General features: G+C 39.4%; 1 protein-coding gene across 3 annotated transcripts in view; it reads left to right on the forward strand.

The window, feature by feature from the left end:
- The window catches only part of myo1ea (myosin IEa), a 157,806-nt gene that overhangs the window by 79,329 nt on the left and 55,795 nt on the right, over window positions 1–22,682 (forward strand). For all 3 annotated transcript variants that reach the window (XM_043677435.1, XM_043677436.1, XM_043677437.1), the window contains 7 exons: window positions 5,411–5,542; window positions 7,099–7,233; window positions 7,740–7,872; window positions 14,497–14,693; window positions 16,252–16,332; window positions 18,492–18,578; window positions 20,279–20,365. In XM_043677435.1, coding sequence (XP_043533370.1) covers window positions 5,411–5,542; window positions 7,099–7,233; window positions 7,740–7,872; window positions 14,497–14,693; window positions 16,252–16,332; window positions 18,492–18,578; window positions 20,279–20,365 — 852 coding nt within the window. The remainder of the gene's footprint in view (window positions 1–5,410; window positions 5,543–7,098; window positions 7,234–7,739; window positions 7,873–14,496; window positions 14,694–16,251; window positions 16,333–18,491; window positions 18,579–20,278; window positions 20,366–22,682) is intronic.

Here is a 22,682-nt window from a genome sequence, read left to right on the forward strand (position 1 = left end):
ACTTGGAAATCTTGATTTTTGTCATTTTTGAAAGAAAATCAGAGTTGGTGTTTCCCAAGCAGTGCTCCCTCTGATTGTCCAAGAGATGAATTGGCCATAAAAATCTATTGCGCCCCTCGATTGAATTTTGAAAGCTGCAAGTCGTTTAGGAAGGAGGTGGAGCTATGAAAAGGTGAAAGATTGGCTCTGTTTATTAATGATAGTATTAGAACAAATGAGAAGGTGCAGTTTGGGCAGAGATGAGAAATGAAACAGGCAATAAGTTATTTGGGTGTGCGTGTGCATGTGTGTGTGTTGAACAGGTTTCCCCAACAGAAACCACACAGAAGAATGGAGTTTGAAGGACAACATAATGGGATCTTGTCTGAAAGGTATGGCAATCATCTTGCGGGATCTTAACCAGCATATAGATTGAGGAATAGACTAGTATTTCAACTTAACTAAGAGTGATTAAGAGGGCATGAAAGCAAAGCTAGCTAAACAGAGTAGGCAAATTACGTTAAGGAATAGGTCAATAGAGATGGAGTAGCAGACATTTAATGAAATATTTCAACATATGAGAACAGACGTATTTTGATGAGGAAGAAAATTCTAAGGGAAGAATGTACCATCTGTGATTAACTAAAAAATTTAAAGTCAGCATCAGGCTTAAAGATGGCATATAACTTTACCAAGACTGATGACAGGTCAAAAGATTGGACAGGATATAAAAAGCAGTAAAGATCAAAGAGTTTAAAAGGATGAAAAATTAGAGTACGAGGGAAAGCTAGCTAGAATGATAAAATGTGAAAGTAGAAGCTTTTAAGATAGTTAGGAAAGAAAAGTGTTAACAAAGTACATGCTGGTCCTATAGAAAATGCATCTGGGGAATTAATAAGGAGGTGGCAGATGAATTGAACTAGTGTTTTGCATCAGTGTTCACTCTGAGGGATGCAAGTAACATCCCCAAAATAGTTGAAAATCAGGAAATGAAAGAAAGAGAGGAAGTCAAGAAAATTAGAATCAGCAGGCAAGTGGCAGGAAGCGAATTGTGCACCTGTTCTGATAGAGTCCACCCGAGTCTCATAAAAGAAATGCTTAGTGAGATAGTTAGTTATAATTTTCCAAAATTCCCTAGATTGAGGGAAGGTTCCATCAATTGTAAAATTACAAATGTAACTCCTTTATTCAAAAAGAGAGGGAGGCATGCAGCAGGAAAACTATTGGCCAGTTGGCTTAATAACTGTCAAAATGAAGATATTGGAAATTATTATAAAGATGTGATATCAGGGCACTTATAAATTCAAGGGAATCAAGCATGGTTGTGTGAACAGAAAATCATGTTTAACCAGTTTATTGGAGTTGTGAATAAAGGGGAATTGCTGAATATACTATAATTAGATTTAAAGAAGGCATTTGATAAAAGTGCCACAGCAAATATTATTGAGGAAAGTAAAATTTCATAGTGTAATGGGGAGGTATCACACTGGCAAGAGCAGGAGACAGAGAAAAGGGATAAATAAATCATTTTCTGTTTGCAAGATGTAATGTCTTAAGTGCCACAGAATTCATTGCTGAGGCCTCAATTTTATTTACAAATTATGTAAATAAATTGGCTGAAGGAACCAAAGGTATGGTTGCTAGTTTTGATGATGACACAAAGATAGGTCAGAAAGTAAGTTGAGTAGAACATATAAAGAGGTTCAAAAAGGATGTAGATAGAGTAAATGAGTGGACAAAGATCTGGCAAATGGAGTGTAATGTGGGAAAATGTCTAATTGACCATTTTGGGAGGAGTAACAAAAAAGAAGCCTGTTATCTAAATGGAGGGAGATTGCAGCGCTCTGAGATGTAGAAGAATCTGAATGTCCTAGTTCATGAAGTACAAAAGGTTAGTACACACTTGTCAAATGATAATGAAAACTAATAGAATATTATCATTTAGTGCAAGAGGAATTGAGTACAAAGGTAGAGAGATTTTGCTTCAGTTATATACAGCATTGGTGAGACCACACCTGGAGTACTGTGTGCAATATTTCACCTTACAAAATTTCAGTCATGGGATATGAGTGTCGCTGGCTGACCAGCATTTATTGCCTGTCCCTAACTGCCCTTGAAAGGTAGTGGTGAGCTGCTTTCTTGAACTGTTACAGTCCATATCTGGTAGATAGACCCATAATGACCTTAGTCAGATGTCACATGACACCAGGTTACAATCCAACAGCTTTATTTAAAATCACAAGCTTTCAGAGTGCTGCTCCTTCATCAGGTGAAGTGATGTCCTTAGAGAAGGAGTTCCAGGATTTTGACCCCGCGACAGTGAAGGAATTGTGATATATTTCTCAGTAAGGATGGTGGTGGGTTGGAGGGGACCTTGCAAGTGGTAGTATTTCCATGTATCTGCTGCCCTTGCCCTTCTAGATGGAAGTAGCCATGAGTTTGGAAGGGATTTTTTAAAGATCTTTGGTGATCTTCAGCAGTGCATCTTGCAGATGGTACACACTTCTTCTACTGCTGAGTGTCAGTGGTGATTGGACTTTGTGGATGTAGTGCCAATCAAGTTGTTTTGTCCTGGATGGTGTCAGTTTCTTGAGCTGCACTCGTCCTGAGCAATATTCCATCACATGCCTGACTTGTGCTTTGTAGAGGGTGGACGGGCTTTGGGAAATCGGGAATTAAGTTACTCAACACAGTATTCCTAGCCTCCTACCTGTCCTTCTAGCCACTGTACTTATATGGCTAGTCCAGGTGAGTTTCTGGTCAATGGTAATCCCCAGGATGTTGATAATGGGGAATTTAGTGAATGTCAAGGGGTGGTGGTTAGATTGTTTCATATTGGAGATGGCCATTGCCTGGCATTTGCGTTGCATGAATGTTATTTGCTAGTTTCTCAGCCCAAGATTGAATGTTGTCTCGGTCTTGATGCATTTGAACCTGAAATGCTTCAGTATCTGAGGAGTCGCAAATGGTATTGAACATTGTGCAATCATCAGCGAACATCCCCTCTTCTGAACTTAGGTTGGAGGGAAGGTCATGAATGAAGCAACTGAAGATGGTTGGTCTGAGGACAATATCCCAAGAACTCCTGTAGGGATGTGCTGGAGCTGAGATGACTGACCTCCAACTACCACAACCATCTTTCTCTGTGCGAGGTACAACCTCAAACTGCAAACAGAGAGTTTGCCCTTGATTTCCATTGATTCCAGTTTTACTAGGGTTCCTTGATGTCAAGGGCTGTCACTCTCACCTCTAGAATTCAGCTCTTTTGTCCATGTTTAAACCAAGGCTGCAGAGAGATCAGGAGCTGTGTGACCCTGGCGGAACCCAAACTGAACATCACTGAGCAGGTTATTGACGCTGCTGATGACACCTTCCATTACTTTACTGATTAAGAGTAGACTGACAGGGCAGTAATTGGCCAGGTTGAATTTGTCTTGCTTTTGTATACATGGCATATTTAGGCAATATTCCACATTGTCAGGTGGATGCCAGTATTATAGTTTGGCTATGGTTGTGTCACGTTCTGGAACACAAGTCCTCAGTGCTAATGCAGCAGAGTTGTCAAGGCCAATACCCTTTGCAGTATTCAGTGCCTCCAACTGTTTCTTGATATTACATGTGAGGTAATGCACTTAGGCAAGTCTAATTCTAGAGCGAATTATACAACGAACGGAAGAGCCTTGGGAAAAATTGATGGGCAGAGAGATCTGGGAGTGCAGGTCCATTGTACCCTGAAAATTGCAGCACAGGTGGATAGAGTGGTCAAGAAGGCATATAGTATGCTTGCCTTCATTGGACGGGGTATTGAGTATAAGAGCTGGCAAGTCATGTTAACATTGTACAAGACGTTGGTTTGGCCACATTTAGAATACTGTGTACAGTTCTGGTCACCACATTACCAAAAGGATGTGGACACTTTGGAGAGGGTGCAGAGAAGGTTTACAAGGATGTTGCCTGGTATGGAAGGTGCTAGCTATGAAGAGAGGTTGAGTAGGTTAGGTTTATTTTCATTAGAAAAAAGGAGATTGAGGGGGGGTCCTGATTGAAGTTTACAAAATCATGAAGGGTATAGACAGGGTGGATAGAGACAAGCTTTTTCCCAAGGTGAAGGATTCACGCTTTCAAGGTGAGAGGTGGAAAGTTTAAGGGGGATACATGCGGCAAGTACGTCACACAGAGGGTGGTGGGTGTTTGGAACACATTGCCAGCACAGGTGGTAGAGGCAGGCACGGTAGATTCATTTAAGATGCGTCTGGATAAATGCATGAGTAGGTGGGGAGTAGAGGGATACAGATGCTTAGGAATTGACCGACAGATTTAGACAGTACATTTGGATCGGCTCAGGCTTGGAGGGCCGAAGGGCCTGTTCTGGTGCTGTAAGTTTTCTTTGTTCTTTGTTCACACGGTGTGAACTGTATTGGCTGAAAGCTGGTAACTGTGATGCTGGAGACCACTAGAGGACTAATAATTCAAAAGCATTGTCAGCAGTTCAGCATAAGTTTTTTAGACTAATATCTAGAATGAGCACGTTGGCTTACAAGGAAATTTTGGACAGGCTGGACTCGGTATTTAGAAGGGTAAGAGATAACCTGATTGAAACGTATTAGATTTTGAGGAGTCCTGACCACACAGGTGTGGAAAGGATGATTCCTTTCATAGGAGAATTTGAAATTAAAGAATTGCTGTTTCAAATTAGGGGAATGTCCATTGCAATCAGATTTTTTTTCTCTTAGAAGATCAACAGTCTTTGGAATTCTTGCCCTTAAATGGCAGTGGAGGCAGAATATTTTTAAGGCAAAGCTGGATCGATTCTGATAAATAAGGGGGTGCAAGGTTCCCAGGGGTCGGCAGGAATGTGGAGCTATCAGAGCAGCCAAGGTCTCACTATATATTGAAGCAGACGTGATAGTCCAAGCGCCTGCTCCTGCTCCTAATGTGTATGTCTATATGTAACTCCATTCCATTCCTTTCTGAATGGCTAAATCATTGTAATTCGCAAACACTTGTCTGAACTGTAAACTATAAACTTGTATGCTAGATCCAACTTTAGAACAAGTAAAAGCAAAAATTCTTAAGATGATGAGTTTGGAGCATTCCAGAAAAATTGTTGCTGATTAAACTGAGTGATGTTCATTAACCTACTCACTCCTCAGACTTGCAGACATTTCTATACCCTGTAACTAAGGAGGGAACTTTAAGTGAGCTATTTAAATTTGACTTTCTATATTAAGCAATTCCAATGAAAGGTTAAAAATACATGTGGTGATTGTTTGTGACCACATCATTGTAACATGTTATGATGTAAAGTAGCCAAACTAAGTTCTATAGTTCTGATGCATCATTAGATTTTTTTGCTGTGTAATTCATGGCTGCTGCTTATTTTGGGCCTGTGGTTTTTCTCTGTTATTAAAAATATGACTAATCTGTGCAGGGGAAATACTTTGAAATCCAGTTTAGCCCAGGTGGGGAGCCAGATGGTGGAAAAATCTCCAATTTCCTACTGGAAAAATCCCGGGTTGTTACACGGAATCCTGGAGAACGAAGCTTCCATATTTTTTACCAGGTTAGTAGTCAGGCTGTTTCTTCTTTCACAATAAAGAAAGCATTTGACTGAAGTGGTTGGTGATCTAGGTAGGGTGAGGGGCTGACATCTCATACATATCTACAGTATTAGTGGGTGAAATTGCCAGAATTCAGCTAGCTATGTTTAAGGGTGCTTATTGACAATACTAAAGACCCCACAACTAGTTAATGGTGTGATTCAAAGTCACTCATTTATAGGTATTAATATCATAGAAATGTAGCTGGAATGTTTTAAAAATAAATATACTTGATCCACTTTTGCTGCTAATTAAATATATGTTTGCATTCTGAAAATTCTGAACTTTCTGTAGGTAGAGTACAATGTGAAGAACTATGAGGTTACTCACTTTGAAACTAAGAATAGGGGCAGGATTAGGCTTTTCAGGCCATCAGGCCTATGCACCATTCAATATAATCATGGCCGGTTGAACACTTCAATACTTTACCCAGTGTGTCACCGTAATCATGAGTAAAGAAGCAGATTTTTTGTAAGCCTATGAAATTTGTAAATCTTGATGTTAAAGAATCCTTGGATGTACTCCAGCAGTGAACACAGAAAAGTAGCCTGCAGGTACAGCAAGCAATTATAAAGACAAAGGATGTGCTGCTCTTTATTGGACCATTAGAAGAATGCTGAACACAGTCTTGGTCTCCATATTTAAAGAAGATGTGCTTGCATTGGAGACAGCACATCAGAGGTTCACTGCATTGGTTCCTGGATGGTAAAGGTTTTCCGATAATGAAAGGTCAAATGACTTGTGGTTATGCTCACTGGAGTTTAGAAGAATGGAAGATGATCTCATTGGAATATATAATATTCTGAAGGGACTTAATTAGTTTCCCCTGGGTTGGAAATCTGGAACACGGCTGCACAATCAAGACAAGAGGTTGATTATTTAAGGCAGAGATTACGAGAAACTCCTTTATTCAATTATTATTCCAGGAGGTAGTGAATACACCATTGTTGAGTATATTTACGGCTGATACAGTCGGTTCTGATATAATGCAATAGTTCTCCTCTCGTGCGATCTTGCGTTGTAAGAAAATTGTGCAATAGCTGTGCCATTTAAACTAATAGGGCTGGAATTGTGTTATAACCAATGCAGTTAAGAAAGGTTTGTGTTCTACAAATAGCAGTCTAAATTCTTCAATCGCGTTAAAGCCAATTCGCACTGAAGAAACACGTGTTATAGCAGAACCTACTACACCAACAGATTGTATTGTCTTTCAAGAGATATTGGGAGTGGGCATGAAATTGGAGTTGAAACTCAAGATCAGCTATGATAGTATTAAATGACAGGACCTATACTCCTACTTTTGTTTCTTAATTATAATCATTTATAAATGTGGAACTGGATGCTAAAAGAAAAAGTGTTCTTTGTCCCATATATCTCATTTAAACAATTTTGTTTGTTTCATTCCAAATGGAGTTTGTTCTGTTAATATTCCAGTTGCAGACATGTGTGTAATCATGCAGCTAGAATTAACACATTTTAACTTGCTTTAAAAATAAGACTAATTTTATGTCTCTTCCAGCTCATTGAAGGTGCATCTGCAGACCAAAAGTCTAATCTGGGAATCACTAGTCTGGACTATTATTTTTACCTCAATCAATCTGGTTCCTACAAAGTGGATGACATTAATGATCGGAAGGATTTTCAAGAAACATTGGTGAGGTTTTATTCTTGCTTCACAGAATCAATCATCTCACATTTTATTGATTGAAAGCAGTTGTCTGTGTGGACATGGCCTTGATGGCTAAATGCACCACATCGTGCTTCCTGATGCCCTGCAGACTGATATCGACCAGGCTCTGTCTGAGTTGATTTCTTTATAACATGGCCTCCATTGTTGGCAAAATGTTTCCCTTTTTTGTTATTGAAGGGTCAGTTAGGCAAAGCAGGTAATGCTGTTCCAGGCTTGACAAAGCCAACTGTTGAATCTCTTGATCCTTCTACAAGATACTTATACTATGCAGTCATTTTTTCCAAAATAGAAGCGTTATTCACTTGCTAGCTGTCCTGTAAATAAATTTAACATAAATTATAAACCAGCAGCGAGATCAATGATTCTCCAAATCACGTGCCTCATCAGATAAGCTTCATCAGCAACTTCAGGAGCCAATCTGTTTTGTATGTTTGGACATCACTAAATTTTAAATGATTATTCATTTCCAGCACGCTATGAACGTGATTGGAATCTTTGCTGATGAACAGGCGATGGTTTTACAGATTGTGGCTGGCGTGCTTCACATGGGCAACCTGAGTTTTAAAGAGGTTGGCAACTATGCTGCTGTAGAAAGTGAAGAATGTAAGTACTTTGTTTCTGGAGTCTCAGCATGTTACAAGTCAAGATGCGTTCGTACGTTTGTATTAGACCAGAGCTGGTGAACTGTGTACAGTTTTGGGCTCCTTCCTAGAGCAAGAATATTAAAACAAAGTTGAGAAGACAGAGCAGATTCACCTAGATGCTGCCCAGTATAAAGGAAAACCAGGACATCTTGGTCCAAATCAGGTTGTTGAGTATTTGATAGTATTTGATAGAAAAACCTTTGATGGGGAAAAGAAGAATGGATAGGACAAGATAGATAGAAGCAGACTATTTCCACAATCAATTCTGGGACCTTTCTATAGACCAGAGGAAATCTTTTTATCCACTGGGTTATGAGGCGTGTATCAACCGAGTTAACAATTGAACTAGAAAGTGCAGGGACATTTAAGACTATTTTGATAGTTTATTCAAGATAATGGGATAGAAGCCTGGCACATGGGATGAGTCTCACTGCTTGTGTGCGGTTAACTGCCAACATGGAAGTGGTAAGGCCAAAAAGCCCAATCCTGCAAAATCTCTGCAAACATTAGCATAGCCATCAAACTTTTCCAGATTTAACTCTGTTGCACCTACATCCTTGCAAATGTTCATAAATATTTATCCTGCTACTTGCGCACTCTTAGTTGCCATGTTTGTGCTATTCAGCATCTGACCTGTGACACATCGCTCAGTGTGTCATTGGCTATCTCAGCACACCATGACAGTGATGCAATATTATTCTCATCTCCATGCCAAATGCTGGGGCAGATTTTGACTTTGGCTGGTAGCAAGTCAGCAGCCTTTTATACATCTTTTCCGACTGTCATTTTCAATTATCCCAATGAGGAGAGATGAGAAACAGCTGCTAATTTATTACAACCAGACTTACATTCTTGTGCAATGTCAGGAATGTTCCAACAGAGTGAAAGACAGGTATTAGGATTGTGATTTCAATAGTACGCCAGTGAACAAGTTTTCAATTGAAAAACGAGCAGGTTTGTTGGATCTAGTTGGGTTTTTGGTTCCTAAATCAATCTTTGCGCTTTGCAGGCGGTGATTTGAAACAGTTCTCTCTGTTAAAGTTTTGTAATCGCTGTTCAATCTGTTTCTAAACAGTGAGGTAAAATGCTGTCTCACTGGAATGAAAATCAGATGGGTTTTATAAATGCTGATTGACACCTCATGGTCATTGCCTAAGAGCAATAAGTTTAAAAAATTTACACCATTGTATCAAAATTAGAATTGGGAGGTTCTTCTAAAAATGTGGAATGGCTAGTGTTTTATTTTACTGTACTAAAAATAAATATATCCTTTGTAACAATAAACACAAGTTCAGATGGCTACTGTCAGATTTTTGCACTGAACTTTCTTTCCTCAGGAAGTGTTTGATTTCCTGTTTCTTTCTCTTGTGCACCGTTTTCCCTTGATCCTGCACATAGTTGTATTCTGTTCCATCTTGGACAATTTTGCAACATTCCCTAATTATGGATGGTTTATTTTACCCTGGGATTGTAAGCGCCTGCCTGTAGCAGTCTGCATCCTGTTCTGAAACATCTGTGCCTGTTGCAGCTGCCAAAACCCACCAACTGCATTTTAATTTGAAACAGAGCTCGTTCAATTTACTGCAGCCTTCTTGTGACCGTTCTGTGACCAGAATTCACCATCTACGAGAATGTCTATTTGAATTTCCAATGGTGTGAATTCCCAGAGCTTCTGACAGATTCCCAGAAACTGGGTGCATCTGGTCGATCTGTAATGATTAATTTCAGGAGGATTGAAGGATGGTTTTGAATGCTGTCTAAGGCTGCAAGAAGGATTGCTTTAGCGGTTATGTGCCTCAGGTTTACGCCCACCTCTCTTGAAACCATTGACTCAGAGTTATAGCCCCACAACTGTTAGCGAGCCTCCCTAGAATGTTTTTTCCTCAAAGCTTCCTGGAATATGGCGACTGCATTCTAGGGTAATTCATGTACTACTTAAACAGCACTTGTGTTTGTTTTAATGCATTTTGGTGTTCCCCTCGCATTTCTGTGCCTCTCAGGATGACCTAGACAACATTGGCAACACATGCCCTGGCACAGCAGAAACACAAGTCTCCCTGCATGCTCATGGACATTGTGGTACAGCTGATTGTCAGCCCTTTGGAGGAACTGTCCTGTTTACATCCTATTAACTTTAACAGGGTGAATGGCATGGTGGCTCAGTGGTTAGCACTGCTGTCTCACAGCACTAGGGTCCCAGGTTTGATTCCAGCCTCGGGTGACTGTGTGGAGTTTGCATATTCTCCCCGTGTCTGCGTGGGTTTCCTCTGGGTGCTCCAGTTTCCTCCCACAGCCCAAAGATGTGCAGTTCAGGTGAATTGGCCATGCTAAATTGCCCATAGTCAGAGGGAAATGGGTCTGGGTGGGTTACTCTTCAGAGGGTCAGTGTGGACTTGTTGGGCCAAAGGGCCTGTTTCTACGCTGTAAGTAATCTAATCTAACATAAAACCGTTTCTACAACTGGCCAGCCATCTGACTGGGTAGTAAAGATAAAAATGGTGCCTAGTGTGTTCAGCATCATCACACGTTCTTCCCAGAACCTTGCAGTGCATTTATTGTGTCACTGTGATGCAGTGGCAACTCTGTTTTATTTCTGAAATGGAAAGTTCAAGTTATTCTTCAGAAACATGAGTGCAAAGTTTAGGTTTGCAGCAGGACAGAACTGGAGAGTTGTCAACAGTGTTATCATCAATAATTCTCCATCGACTGTCATCACTAAGACAGAATAACCAGTCATTATCTGCTTGCTGTTTATGGGATCTTACAGTGTAGAAGTTGCTTGGTATCATTCATATTTTTCAGCAGTGGCTACATTTCAGAGGTACTTAATTGGCTTCAAAATAGTTTGGGATGTGCTGAGGTCATATATGAAATGAACTGTATAAATGCAAGTTCTTTCTCTTGCTGTTAATGAAATGTTTTCTTTATCACAGCGTACAATTACAGACTCTCTACACACCTGGATTTTCAATATAATACAACTGTATTTAATTCCCAAGTGGCTTCAATCAAGGCCAAATTGAACTCTGACAATTCATTTAATGAACAGCTTGTGAAGTGGTGCTTTAAAAGGCAGAGTGCTGTGACCCAGCCGTGTGTGAATACTAATCACTCCTCAGTAATTAGGTTCACCTGTGATTGAAAGTCAGGAACTTCAAAATATTGCAGTAATTGTTCTAATCATACAGGGGGGTATTTCCAAAAGTTGATGACCCTCAACATTCTCCAGATAACATAATGATAAGAATTGTAGCTCTGGCAAGGTGGCACCAGTGTGATTGTGATTTTTGGACAGATAGAGACTTAGCACTTCCAACAACGTTGAGTCCAATATGTCTTCTTCAGAACATAACAGGCCTGGAAAAGTGATGCATTTTAAACATGTTCACACAGAATGAGCAATATGATTTAGTGCCATTTCCCTGCTTTTTCCCGTAATCTTGAATTTTGTTTCTACTTAAATATTTGTCAAATGCTGTCTTGAATTTCCTCCAACTATTTGCTTGCTTTGCTGGATGGCACTGGCTCAAAGAGAGAGCAGAAGTCCCCTAGAGTAGCAAGCCCTCCAGGATTGACTTGCAGTCTCCAGGAATTGGAGATATTGTTGCATGCAACTCTGGAGAAAAATTATGCAAACTTTCAAAAATATATTTCTTTTTTTTTGGATGTTTCCCTTTACCAGATAAAGTATTGTTGAAAAAAGGGAAATAAAGACTCTTTAGCTGACATCATCCAATTGGGTAATAGGTTATTCTATTTTCCAGTTGGTGAAGGAAAGCAGTGTATCACACGGATAGATGTGTGGATGAACTAATGGAGAGAGAGTGGGTCATGTGATGAAACCTGCAAAAATCAAATTAATCACTGTTTAGAACCCTATAGCCCTCTAGTGTCTCATCCACATTATGTTTGTCATATATGAGCCTATGTATGAGTATAAGCCTCACCAAAAGCCCATACATAGCTAATGTCTAGATTGGAGCAATGGGCTTTGAGGCCTAATGTATGTTCTCTACCCCAATCTCACCAAGATATTTCAAGCTCATTCAGATTAAGCATTAACTTCCGCACCAACCACTGCATATACAGGCACTGGACCATCATGGAGCTGTGCTCTTGTAGCTCACATTACATTTTAGTTCTTATTTTATTTATATTCTTTCCGAATAACTGTTTAGGACCCAGCTGGATTATTGTGTCCAAGATTGCGCACCACTATTTAGGATAGATGTCAAGACTTTTGACAGGGTGCGCAAGAGATTTATTGGAATGGTTCCAGGGATGATGCACTTCTGCTATGTAAAGAGACCAATAAAGCTGGGATTGTTCTCCTCAGAGCAGAGAAGGATAGTTGAACTTTAATACAGATATACAGAACTAGGAAGGGTTTTGATAAAATCAGTAAGAAACTGTTTCCATTGGCAGGATGGTCAGTAACCAGAATGTTCAGATTTAAGGTAATTGGCAAAAGAGTAACCAGAAAATTATTTCATGCATTGAGTTTGGGTGGTGGGAATTTACTGCCTGATATAGTACAGTGTGTTCTGGTATAATACGACCTGGTTCCACTGCAACCTCGCACTATAGAAAATCACGCTGTGGAGAAACGCAATAGAAAATGCTATACACATTCAGTAGAAAGTTTGCATTATCCAAACAGTGTCCACTATTCATCAATCATGTTATAACCAATTTGCGTTGATGAAACGCACGTTATACCAGAACAATCTGTTTGGGAAGCAGATTTAATAGTAATTTTCAAAAGGAAAAATGTGCAGAGCTATATTGAAAGTCAGAGGAGTGGAACAAATTCAATAATTAATTTCACAGACTTAGAACAGGTACAGTGGGCTGAGAGGTTTGCTTCTGTGCTGAATTCTATGATTTCCAGAGATATTTAACACAATGTGTTATTAAAAAAAAGTCTCCCAATTTGCCTGAACCCGTCATTTGGCCTGCAAAAATACTCTGAAGGATGTAAACTTTCAAGACCCTAAATTGTTTATCCTTAATTCCTCTCACTATTCCAGTAGAAGTGTTAATATAAACACTTTAAACAAGCTAATACCCCCAGTAAAATAATGTATCGTGTAATGATTAGATTCAGAGATTAGATTCCCTACAGTGTGGAACTGGCCCTTTGGCCCAACAAGTCCACACCAACCCTCCGAAGAGTGACCCACTCAGACCCATTCCCCTATATTTACCACTGACTAATGCACCTAACACTATGGGCAATTTAGCATGGCTAATTCACCTAACCTGTACATCTTTGGATTGTGGGAGGAAACCAGAGCACCTGGAGGAAACCCACGCAGACACGAGGAGAATGTGAAAACTCCACACGGACAGTTGCCTGAGGCGGGAATCGTAATGTTAAAGTTGCATTAATTCCACCCAATGTGACAGACTTTAGTTGGAGACAGGGAGTTCTGTGCCAGTATTTATGGAGAGCAAGCGTATTCTGTACAACTTGTGAGAGTCCTTGGTAATTATGACTAGTAAAATAAACTGTAGTTATTGCAATTATGCACTAAATTATCTTGCTAGCTAAGACAAGTGCCTCTACTATTTAGACTCACCAGTGGAACTATTGGATAGGCCGTAGACACAGTATAGTCAAAGGAGGATTGGCAGACAATCAGGAGGCTGGAAGAACACAGCAAGCCAGGCAACATCAGGTGGTGGAGAAGTCGACGTTTCGGGTGGCCTTCTCCAGCTCCTGGTGCTGCCTGGCTTGCTGTGTTCTTCCAGCCTCCTGCCTGTCTACCTTGGATTCCAGCATCTGCAGTTATTTTTTGTCTCTAAAGGCACAACCATTGTCTTGTGCCACCCACTGGCAGGGATGGTAGATACCACAAAGCGCGGGATGGTATTTTAGGCAAACACTTTGGCAGCATACTAATGTCATTTTAGGCTGAATTTATCTTGTCAATAGTCTAGCTTGTTTTTTTAAAAAAAACTATCTAAATCATAGTTAAAAATCACACAACACCAGGTTATAGTCCAACAGGTTTATTTGGAAGCACTAGCTTTCAAAGCGCTGCTCCTTCATCAGGTGGTTGAGAATTTATCTTGTCAATAGTCTAGTTTGTTTTTTTAAAAAAACTATCTAAATCATAGTTAAAAATCACACAACACCAGATTATAGTCCAACAGGTTTATTTGGAAGCACTAGCTTTCAAAGCGCTGCTCCTTCATCAGGTGGTTGATGAAGCCTGATGAAGGAGCATCACTCCGAAAGCTCGTGCTTCCAAATAAACCTGTTGGACAATAACCTAGTGTTGTGTGATTTTTAACTTTATCCACCCCAGTCCAACATCAGCTCCTCCACATCCTGGCTAAACCATGTCATTGTAAATGAAAGCACAGTAAAATGTCTCTGTGTAGAGGATATTGTAAGCCTTATCAATTAAGGCTTCAGAATAAAACAGATATTTGCCTTCTTTTTAATCATTGATGAATTTTTGTAAATCCATAAATTAAGACTTGTGTTTGCAAAGGAGCCAAGACTTCCCTATACATAAGATGAGCAAAATTCCTTTATTGAGCAAATAAATAACTCTGATTATTTATACCACAGTCCTAGCATTCCCAGCTTTCCTACTTGGTATTGATCAAGAGCGATTAAAGGAAAAATTGACCAGCCGGAAAATGGACAGCAAATGGGGAGGAAGGTCTGAAAGCATTAATGTGACGTTAAATGTGGAGCAGGCATGTTACACAAGGGATGCACTTTCCAAGGCTCTTCACGCACGCATTTTTGACTATTTAGTAGATGTAAGTACAGCTGGGCACTTTGTATCTGCACAGAGATTAATGTGGTTTCTAACAATGGTAAAGTGAGATCATGCTGTTAAATATTTAAAGGAGCAGTATCCAGACGTTGCCTATTGTCATGGAGCTACATTGTTTTTCATGGAGGCTCAGGGAGCTGCTTTAGAACATTATTTCGACTCTAATCAGCAGATAGGTTGTGAAAACGGTGCTTGAAATGTTGGATGAACATTGAGCGATAAACACAGTAGAATAGTTTCTCATTATAATGTAATTGTTACTAAAGCATTTGTGACAGCATTTATTTCACACAGACCCCGAGGAAGTCTTTTAAACAAAAGGATTGTCCTAAACTGTCCTTCCTCTTTAATTGAATCCCATAGACTGATCGAAGTGCTTTTTACTGAACAGCATTGTTCTGTATTTTCTTTGCCTCCATTGCAGATGTTTTTTGCCACATGTGCTCTGTTGTTACTGTCACAGCAGTCAGCTTGTTTGACTAAATGAACAATTCTCCCTTAATTAAATTATCTCATGTACCAGGTTTCTCATTGTTACAGCATTAAAGAAATACTCAATAGAAGCAACATAGAAGATGCAATTAACTCTTAGGTTGCTCCAATTAAATATTTTAGATCCAAACCTGAATCTAATATATTAAGCCATTAAACCAGTAGTTCTGGAGCACGAGTTATTGATAAAAACAAATTAAGTACAGAGTACAGAGTATTGCTTGAAATTACAGAGTATTGTCTGCCAATCCTTCTGTAAACAAGAAATTAACCATTTGATTAAAAGCATCCAACTCCAATTCTCTTCAATATGAGAGATTTTCCACTTGTCAAGGTGAGGACTAGGGTCTGTCAGAAAAATGGCTCCTGACTGCTGTACTATGGGCCCCACTCCAGCAGAAATATGTTTTTTTCTCAGGAGAAAACAAGATTGTGATTGGCTGTCATGTCCCTTACAGTTCATTGGTCTAATGGTGCTGTCTGAATTTGCTGAGATTCACATGTGCTAGCTAACTTGGGTTTATGGTTTCTTGCATCTTTAGATCTGTACAGCACCAAGGAGGAAGAGTATCTGAGGGAAAGGGAAAGCTTTTTTTTGTACTGATTCCTCATGAGTATTTCTTATCTCACACTTTTAATAGTGGTTCTGCTGATAACTTAGCTCCTTGTTGTGATTTCAGGGTTGTTTTTGGATAGTTTCAGTGTTGACTGTTTCAAACCAAAAACATTTTAATTGCAAGATGACTGACAAAAAGATGTCAGTCATTTTGTTAACATTTTTCCTGATTTTACTACATTATTAATAAGATTTTATTATTAAGTTGGCAGAGGGTCTATTGCAGATAAGTTTTTATTATAATTATAACAGGACTGATGTAATGTCTGTGCATTGAAATTCCATTCTATGCTGTAATATTGAAGATATCTTTATTAATACTAAACATGAGGAATTTCACATCAGCATGGTAACTAAATTGTGCAGCTATATTTCAACACCAAAATATTTTTCCACAACATGTGTATTCACCAATATTTTGTATTTTTTCTAGTCCATTAACAAAGCCATGGAGAAAGACCACGAGGAGTACAACATTGGTGTTCTAGATATTTATGGCTTCGAGATTTTTCAAGTATGACTTTAATTTACTTGTTTCAGTGCAGTTTATTTTCACACTATTGTTCAAGTAAATTTAAGCATCAAATACAGTATTTATGAACAAATTCACACAAGTAACTTTAAATTCTCCTTGGCGTGTCTCAAAATACTTCAGTTCCCTGTGTTCAGTAAGTATTTTTATCCAGCTAGTAATTTTGAATGACAATAAAAGTTGGTGTTTTCTCTTGAGTCGAAACAATTAATGTTATTAATAGGTGGACACTGCAGCCCAGATGTTCACCATGTCAGAGAGCCTCACATGACCCTGCAAAACTAGGAAGTGCCATATTTACGAGCGGGACTTCCAATTTCCAGCCACTTCTGAAATTTTCACCATACCAGAGCATCCTGTAAGCAATTATAGGATTTGTGCTGCATGTCTAATTTTCCAATCTATTTTCAAAGTGGGGTGCCTGTTAAGTGAATGATTTGATGACCAATTCGCGTTCTTACAGAATTGACATGTTTGTTTTCATACAACATTAGTGAGAGAAATTTCAACATGTTTTGAATTTTTTGTATCAATCAGAGTTTTGCAATAACCATCAATACTCAGCTAACTTTAGTTTATATCAGCATGGTTCCTGAAGTCTGCCTATTTTGGATCTATGGGAGAATGAAGAGCAAAGGGTGATGTGTGGGGCACGGATTAATATGAGTTGACATTAAGTTGGCATAATAGCTATAAAGGGCCTTTGCAGGTAGGTGGCTCACATGAGTTGGCATAATGAGGGTGGGTACAGGAGCAAAAGAGCTTTAGGTGAAATTGAGATTATGAGGGTAGGTAGAAGGACATGTGTTGGTAAAGAGTGTATGAGACATAATGGAGGTGTGTACAGAGGCATAAAATGGCATGGAAGATGAGGGAACATTGGGGGTGTGTGCATAGTGTTAGCTGAGTTATGGTGAGACTGTGGAGGAGTAATGGGCTGTGAAGGTTGAAGGGCTGTTTTTGCCTTTATTAGTTTTATATTCATCTTCAACAGCGATGGTGTAGTGAGGGTCTGGTCCACATCTAGAGCCTACACCCTCCACTCTCATTCCACTGTCACCCAACCCATCTCCACCATTGTGCAATGAAAATCCAACCTCATGGGCCAGTTTTTCCCACTTTAGGGTTGGAAATGTCCCAAACTGTGATTGAAAATCAGGATCTTAACATATTTGTAAGATCCCTTTATGCTCCATTTTTAAAATCTTGGATGTTTGATTTTAAAACTGCAAGATTATTGCAAATGGAGTTTAATATACGTGTGAGGTCTTGCATTTTGGAAAGTCGAATTGAGGTAGGCGTTTCATGGTGAATGGTAGGGCCTTAAAGAGTTTGTGGAACAGAGGGGCCTTGGAGTTCAGGAACACAGTTCTCTGAAAGTGGAATCACAGGTAGACAGGGCAGTGAAGGCAGTTTTTGGCACACTGGCCTTCATCAGTCAGGGCACTGAGTATAGAAGTTGGGAATTATGGTGCAGTTATACAGAATGTTGGTGAGGCCACACTTGGAGTATCGTGTTCAGTTTTGATCACCTTGCTACAAGAAGGATATTATTAAACTGGAAAGAGTGCAGAAGAAATTTACAAGGATGTTTCCAGACTCAAGGGTCTGAGTTATAGGGCTAGGATTTTTTTTCTTTAGAGCATAGGAGATTAGGAGGGGACCTTAAGAGGCATGGATAGGGTAAATGCACTCAGTCCTTTTCCCAGGGTTGGGAAATCAAGGACCAGAGAGCATCAGTTTAAGGTTAGAGGAGAAAGAATAAAAGTGAACCTGAGGGGCATCTTTTTTACATAGAGGGTAGTATGCATATGGAATGAGCTGCCAGCCTTTGAGGTGGGTACATTAACAACATTGCAAAGGCATTTGGACAAATACATGGATAGAAAAGTTTAGAAGGCTATGGGCATAGCGCAGGGAAACGGGTTTGAAGTGGACGGCCATCTTGGTCGACATGGAGCAATTTGGGTGAAAGGGCCTGTCTCCATGCTGTAGGACTCTGACTCTCTAAGAGAAATGCTGGACTTGAAATCTGCTGTTTGACCAGACTTTATACCTAACACTAATTTCTAAGTTTTACTGAAAGTGTTTATGTGCTGCTAATGTCTTCATTTTCAAGATGTTCCCCTGTGTATTTGTAGAAAAATGGCTTTGAGCAGTTTTGCATCAACTTTGTGAATGAAAAGCTCCAGCAGATATTTATTGAGCTCACTCTGAAAGCTGAGCAGGTATGGCTGACATTTCAAAATTATTTATGCTGTTGTAGTAGCCCATCCACTTAGATAGCCCCCTTATTTAAATGAACTGGTTGCAGCATCAAGCAGTAGCTCCATCTAATTTAGTCATTCTTTCTGTAACCTTCCAGAAATATATCCAACGTATTTGCATTTATATAATAATTCAAAGTCTTATCCCCAAAGTTTACTGCACTAAGTGGTATCATTACAAGATCATGAGACTAAATGGCCAGCTTTTTTTTCTGCACTTCTGTTATCTTCTCTTTAATCACATTTATTCTAAGGATCATATCACTGAATATATTTTTGTTTTGCTTGGGAGCATTGATATTGGAAACTTGGCAAATGAAAGTTTGATATATTTATGAAGCTGAACTGACAAATAGATTATATTACAGCCATTAACTGCTTTGCAGAGGATGTTTATGTTCCACAAATTTTGGGACACAGTGCTCATGTCTGTGCCTCTGGACAGATAGACCCTGGGTTAAGTCCTGCCATCCCTGAAGGTGTGTCATAAGAGGTCCAAACAGGTTGATTAAAAATAATCTATCCATAAATCCTGCATTTTAAACTGTTTGCACATCAGTAAAATGCCACTTTAAAGAAAATCTAGACCTTTCACCATTTCAATTCATTTTCTGTCCCTGTTTCAATTTAATTTTGATCCATTTTCCATGCAAGGAAGGTCGACATGAATCTTCATCCACTCCATTCCCCTGTCAACCGTACAGTCTTAAATCATATTGACCTTGAGCATAGGTCAGATCTAAAACTAGTTAAAATTCCAGAATCACGTACTTGAGGATTGGAAATAATTCATCTGTTTGAATGTTATTTTTACAGACATATAAATGCATTAAGCTCTCATCCATTGTTATTGTTGGTCTGATAAATATAACAAAGATTGGTCTTGGACTTTATAATGTGACCACAAGACACTCTTCAAAATGTTATTAGTTCAGTATACATTCTGGTTTTAAAACAAACTGTGACAGGTCTTTTTTGGAACTAGTGTTCAACATCAACTTTTTAATTCGTCACACTTCAATGTTTTCACTTCCAGAAAATATATTAACTTTGTCGTCATAATTTCTCAATTAAACAAAGACAATTTTCATCATTTAAGGAATAACTTGTTGCCCAGTGTTATATCTGCCTTTGACACCTATCAACAATAACTTGCTGTATATTAATTATAAATGATGAATTTTCTCTGTTTTAATTCACATTTACAAAGACCAATTAATTTTTGAATACAACCAACAGTATTGGTCAAAGGGCTTCCATTCAAATTATAAGTATTCTCCGGACTGTTTCACTGTATTGGCAAGTCAAAAAATTTTCTTCAAGATGTAATTAACAAAAACCAACTTTTAATTTGCATTATGTTACAAAAGAAAATCATATATAGTACAGAATTTTTGACTGTTTGGCCAAAAAAACAGCTAGATTGTAATTGTATTAGAATCAGCACCAGTGTGCTTCACCTTGATGAGCAGAAAATGTGCAAATGTACTTTTGAAATTGAAACTTAGCAGAGGCTGTTAGCCAGCAATTATAATTTGTAGTACTACTGTGTTTTAGTGAGTACTGTTACTATTCAATGTCCTTTATTTCAGTTCATCTGCAATCATTTCTCTTCAGCCTGAATGAGCTCATCAGTTAATATGTAATTTTCATTCCCCCAGGAAGAATACGTGCAGGAGGGAATCAAGTGGACTGCAATCGACTATTTCAATAATAAAGTAGTCTGTGACCTCATAGAGAACAAAGTTGTAAGTATCAGAACTGGTTCTTCTATATACTTAGAACAAAGTTCAAATATATGAAATTGTATCTTGTTTCATATTTCATTATTCATCAGCTGTTTATTGAAAAAGAATTCATGCTTCTCCCCTCAATTGATCATTGGTTTTACTTAGAAGTATTCTCATAAAAATGTTTCCTTTAATCTATTATAAATCTCTTGGCCTTTTCTAATTATTTAAACTTTCTGATTTGTTTTTGGCATCTGTTGGCTAATATTAGACTCCAGTAACCATATGGCCATTGCTGTGATCACCCCTGTTCTTCAGTGTTCTATGCTGTGATTCTTCTGTTGAAATTTGCAATTGGTCTGTGATAGCCACTTGTCTACAGCATAGGAGGAATGTTTATTTATTCACTCGTAGGATGTAGAGATCACTGACTGGGTAACAATTATTGCCTGTCCCTAGTAATGCTTGGGAAGGTAATGGTGAGCTACCTTCTCAAACCACTGCAGTAGGTTGACCCACAATCCCCAGAGGGAAGGAATTCTAGGATTTTAATCCAATGACAGTGAAGGAATGGCTATGTATTTCTAAGCCAGGATGTTGAGTTGCTTGCTGGTGATAGTGTTCACATGTATCTCCTGCCCCATCCTTCTGGATGGAACTGGTCATAGCTTGGAAGGTGCTATGTAAGGATATTTAGTGAATTTATGCAATGCATTTTGCAGATCGTACAAACTTGTGCTCCTTTGCATCAGTGACGGAGAGAGTGGGTGGTGGTGGAGAGAGTGTGTATTTGTAGATGTGAAGCCACTTTAAGGGGGTTGCTTTGGCCTAGAGCTGCTTGAGAATTGTTGGAGCTGCACCCATCCAAAAGGTGGGGAATATTCCATCACACGCCTGACTTGTGTTTTGTAGATGGTGGGCAGGCTTTGGGAAGTTATTCACCACAGTATTCCTAGGCTTTGATCTGCTTTCACAGCCACTGTGTTTACACAGCGAGTCCAGTTGAGTTTCTGGTAGCCCCCATGATGTTGATAGTCGGGGATTCAGTGATGGTAACACCATTGAATGTCAAGGTGTTTGATTGTCTCTAATTGAAGATGGTCATTGCCCGGCATTTGTGCGGCACAAGTATACTTGCCACTTGTCAGCCTAAGCCTGGATATTGTTCAAATCTTGTTTGACCACATCTGCTTCAGTGCCTGAGGAGTCACAAATCGTGCTGAACATTGTGCAATCATCAGCGAACATCGCTACTTCTGACCTTATGATGGAGCAAAGATCATTGATGAAGCAGCTGAAGATTGTCGGGCCTAGGACGCTACCCTGAGCAACTCCTGCAGAGATGTCTTGGAGCTGAGATGATTGACCTCCAACAACCACAACCGTCTTCCTATGTGCCAGGCATAACTCCAACCAATGGATAATTTACCCCCGATATATATTGATTCCAGTTTTGCTCGGGCTTCTTTATGCCACATTAGGCCAAATGCGGCCATAATGTCAAGGGCAATCATTCTCACCTCACCCCTGGAATTCAGCTCTTTTGTCCATGTTTGAACCCAAGGCTGTAATGAAGTCAGGAGCTGATTGGCCCTCGTGGAACCAAAAATTGGCATCACTGAGCAAGTTATTGCTGAGTAGGTGCTGCTTGACAGCACTTTTGATGACATCTTCCATCACTGTACTGATGATTGGCTGTAGAGTGGTGGAGCAGTAATTGGCTGGGTTGAATTTATCCTGCTTTTTGTGTACAGGACAAACAAGGGCTATTGCCAGTGATGTAACTGTAATGGAACAGCTTGGGTAGAGATGCATCAAGTTCTGTTTGGCATGCATGTAGTCCTATTTGGTGGTTTCATCAGGTTGACACTCATTTTTAGTATGCTTTCCTGCACTCTCCTTTGAACCATGGTTGAGTGGGTAATCCGCTGGCCATGAGGTTGCAGTTCATGGTGGCCCACAGTGCCTCATAGATGCCCAGTCTTGAGTTGCTAGATCCTTTCAAAGTCTGTCCTATTTTTCACGGTGTTGGTGCCATTCTGCATGGTGGAGGGTGTTCTCAATGTGAAGGGAAAACTTCATGTCTACAAGGACTGTGCAATGGTCACTTTTACTGATACTGTCATGGACAGGTGCATCTGCAGCTGACAGATTAAATAAAGTCAAGTATATTTTTCCCTCTTGTTAGTTCCCTCAGTGCCTGATGCAGACCCGGGCTAGCAGTGATGTCTTTAGGACCTGACCAGCTCCATCAGTAGTACTGCTACTGAATCACTCTTGGTGGTAAATGATAAATGTGTTGAAGCATTTCTGATTTATTATTTTCTTCTTGGAC

This window comes from Chiloscyllium plagiosum, chromosome 36 (genome assembly GCF_004010195.1).
Source record: "Chiloscyllium plagiosum isolate BGI_BamShark_2017 chromosome 36, ASM401019v2, whole genome shotgun sequence".
Classification (NCBI taxonomy): domain Eukaryota; kingdom Metazoa; phylum Chordata; class Chondrichthyes; order Orectolobiformes; family Hemiscylliidae; genus Chiloscyllium; species Chiloscyllium plagiosum.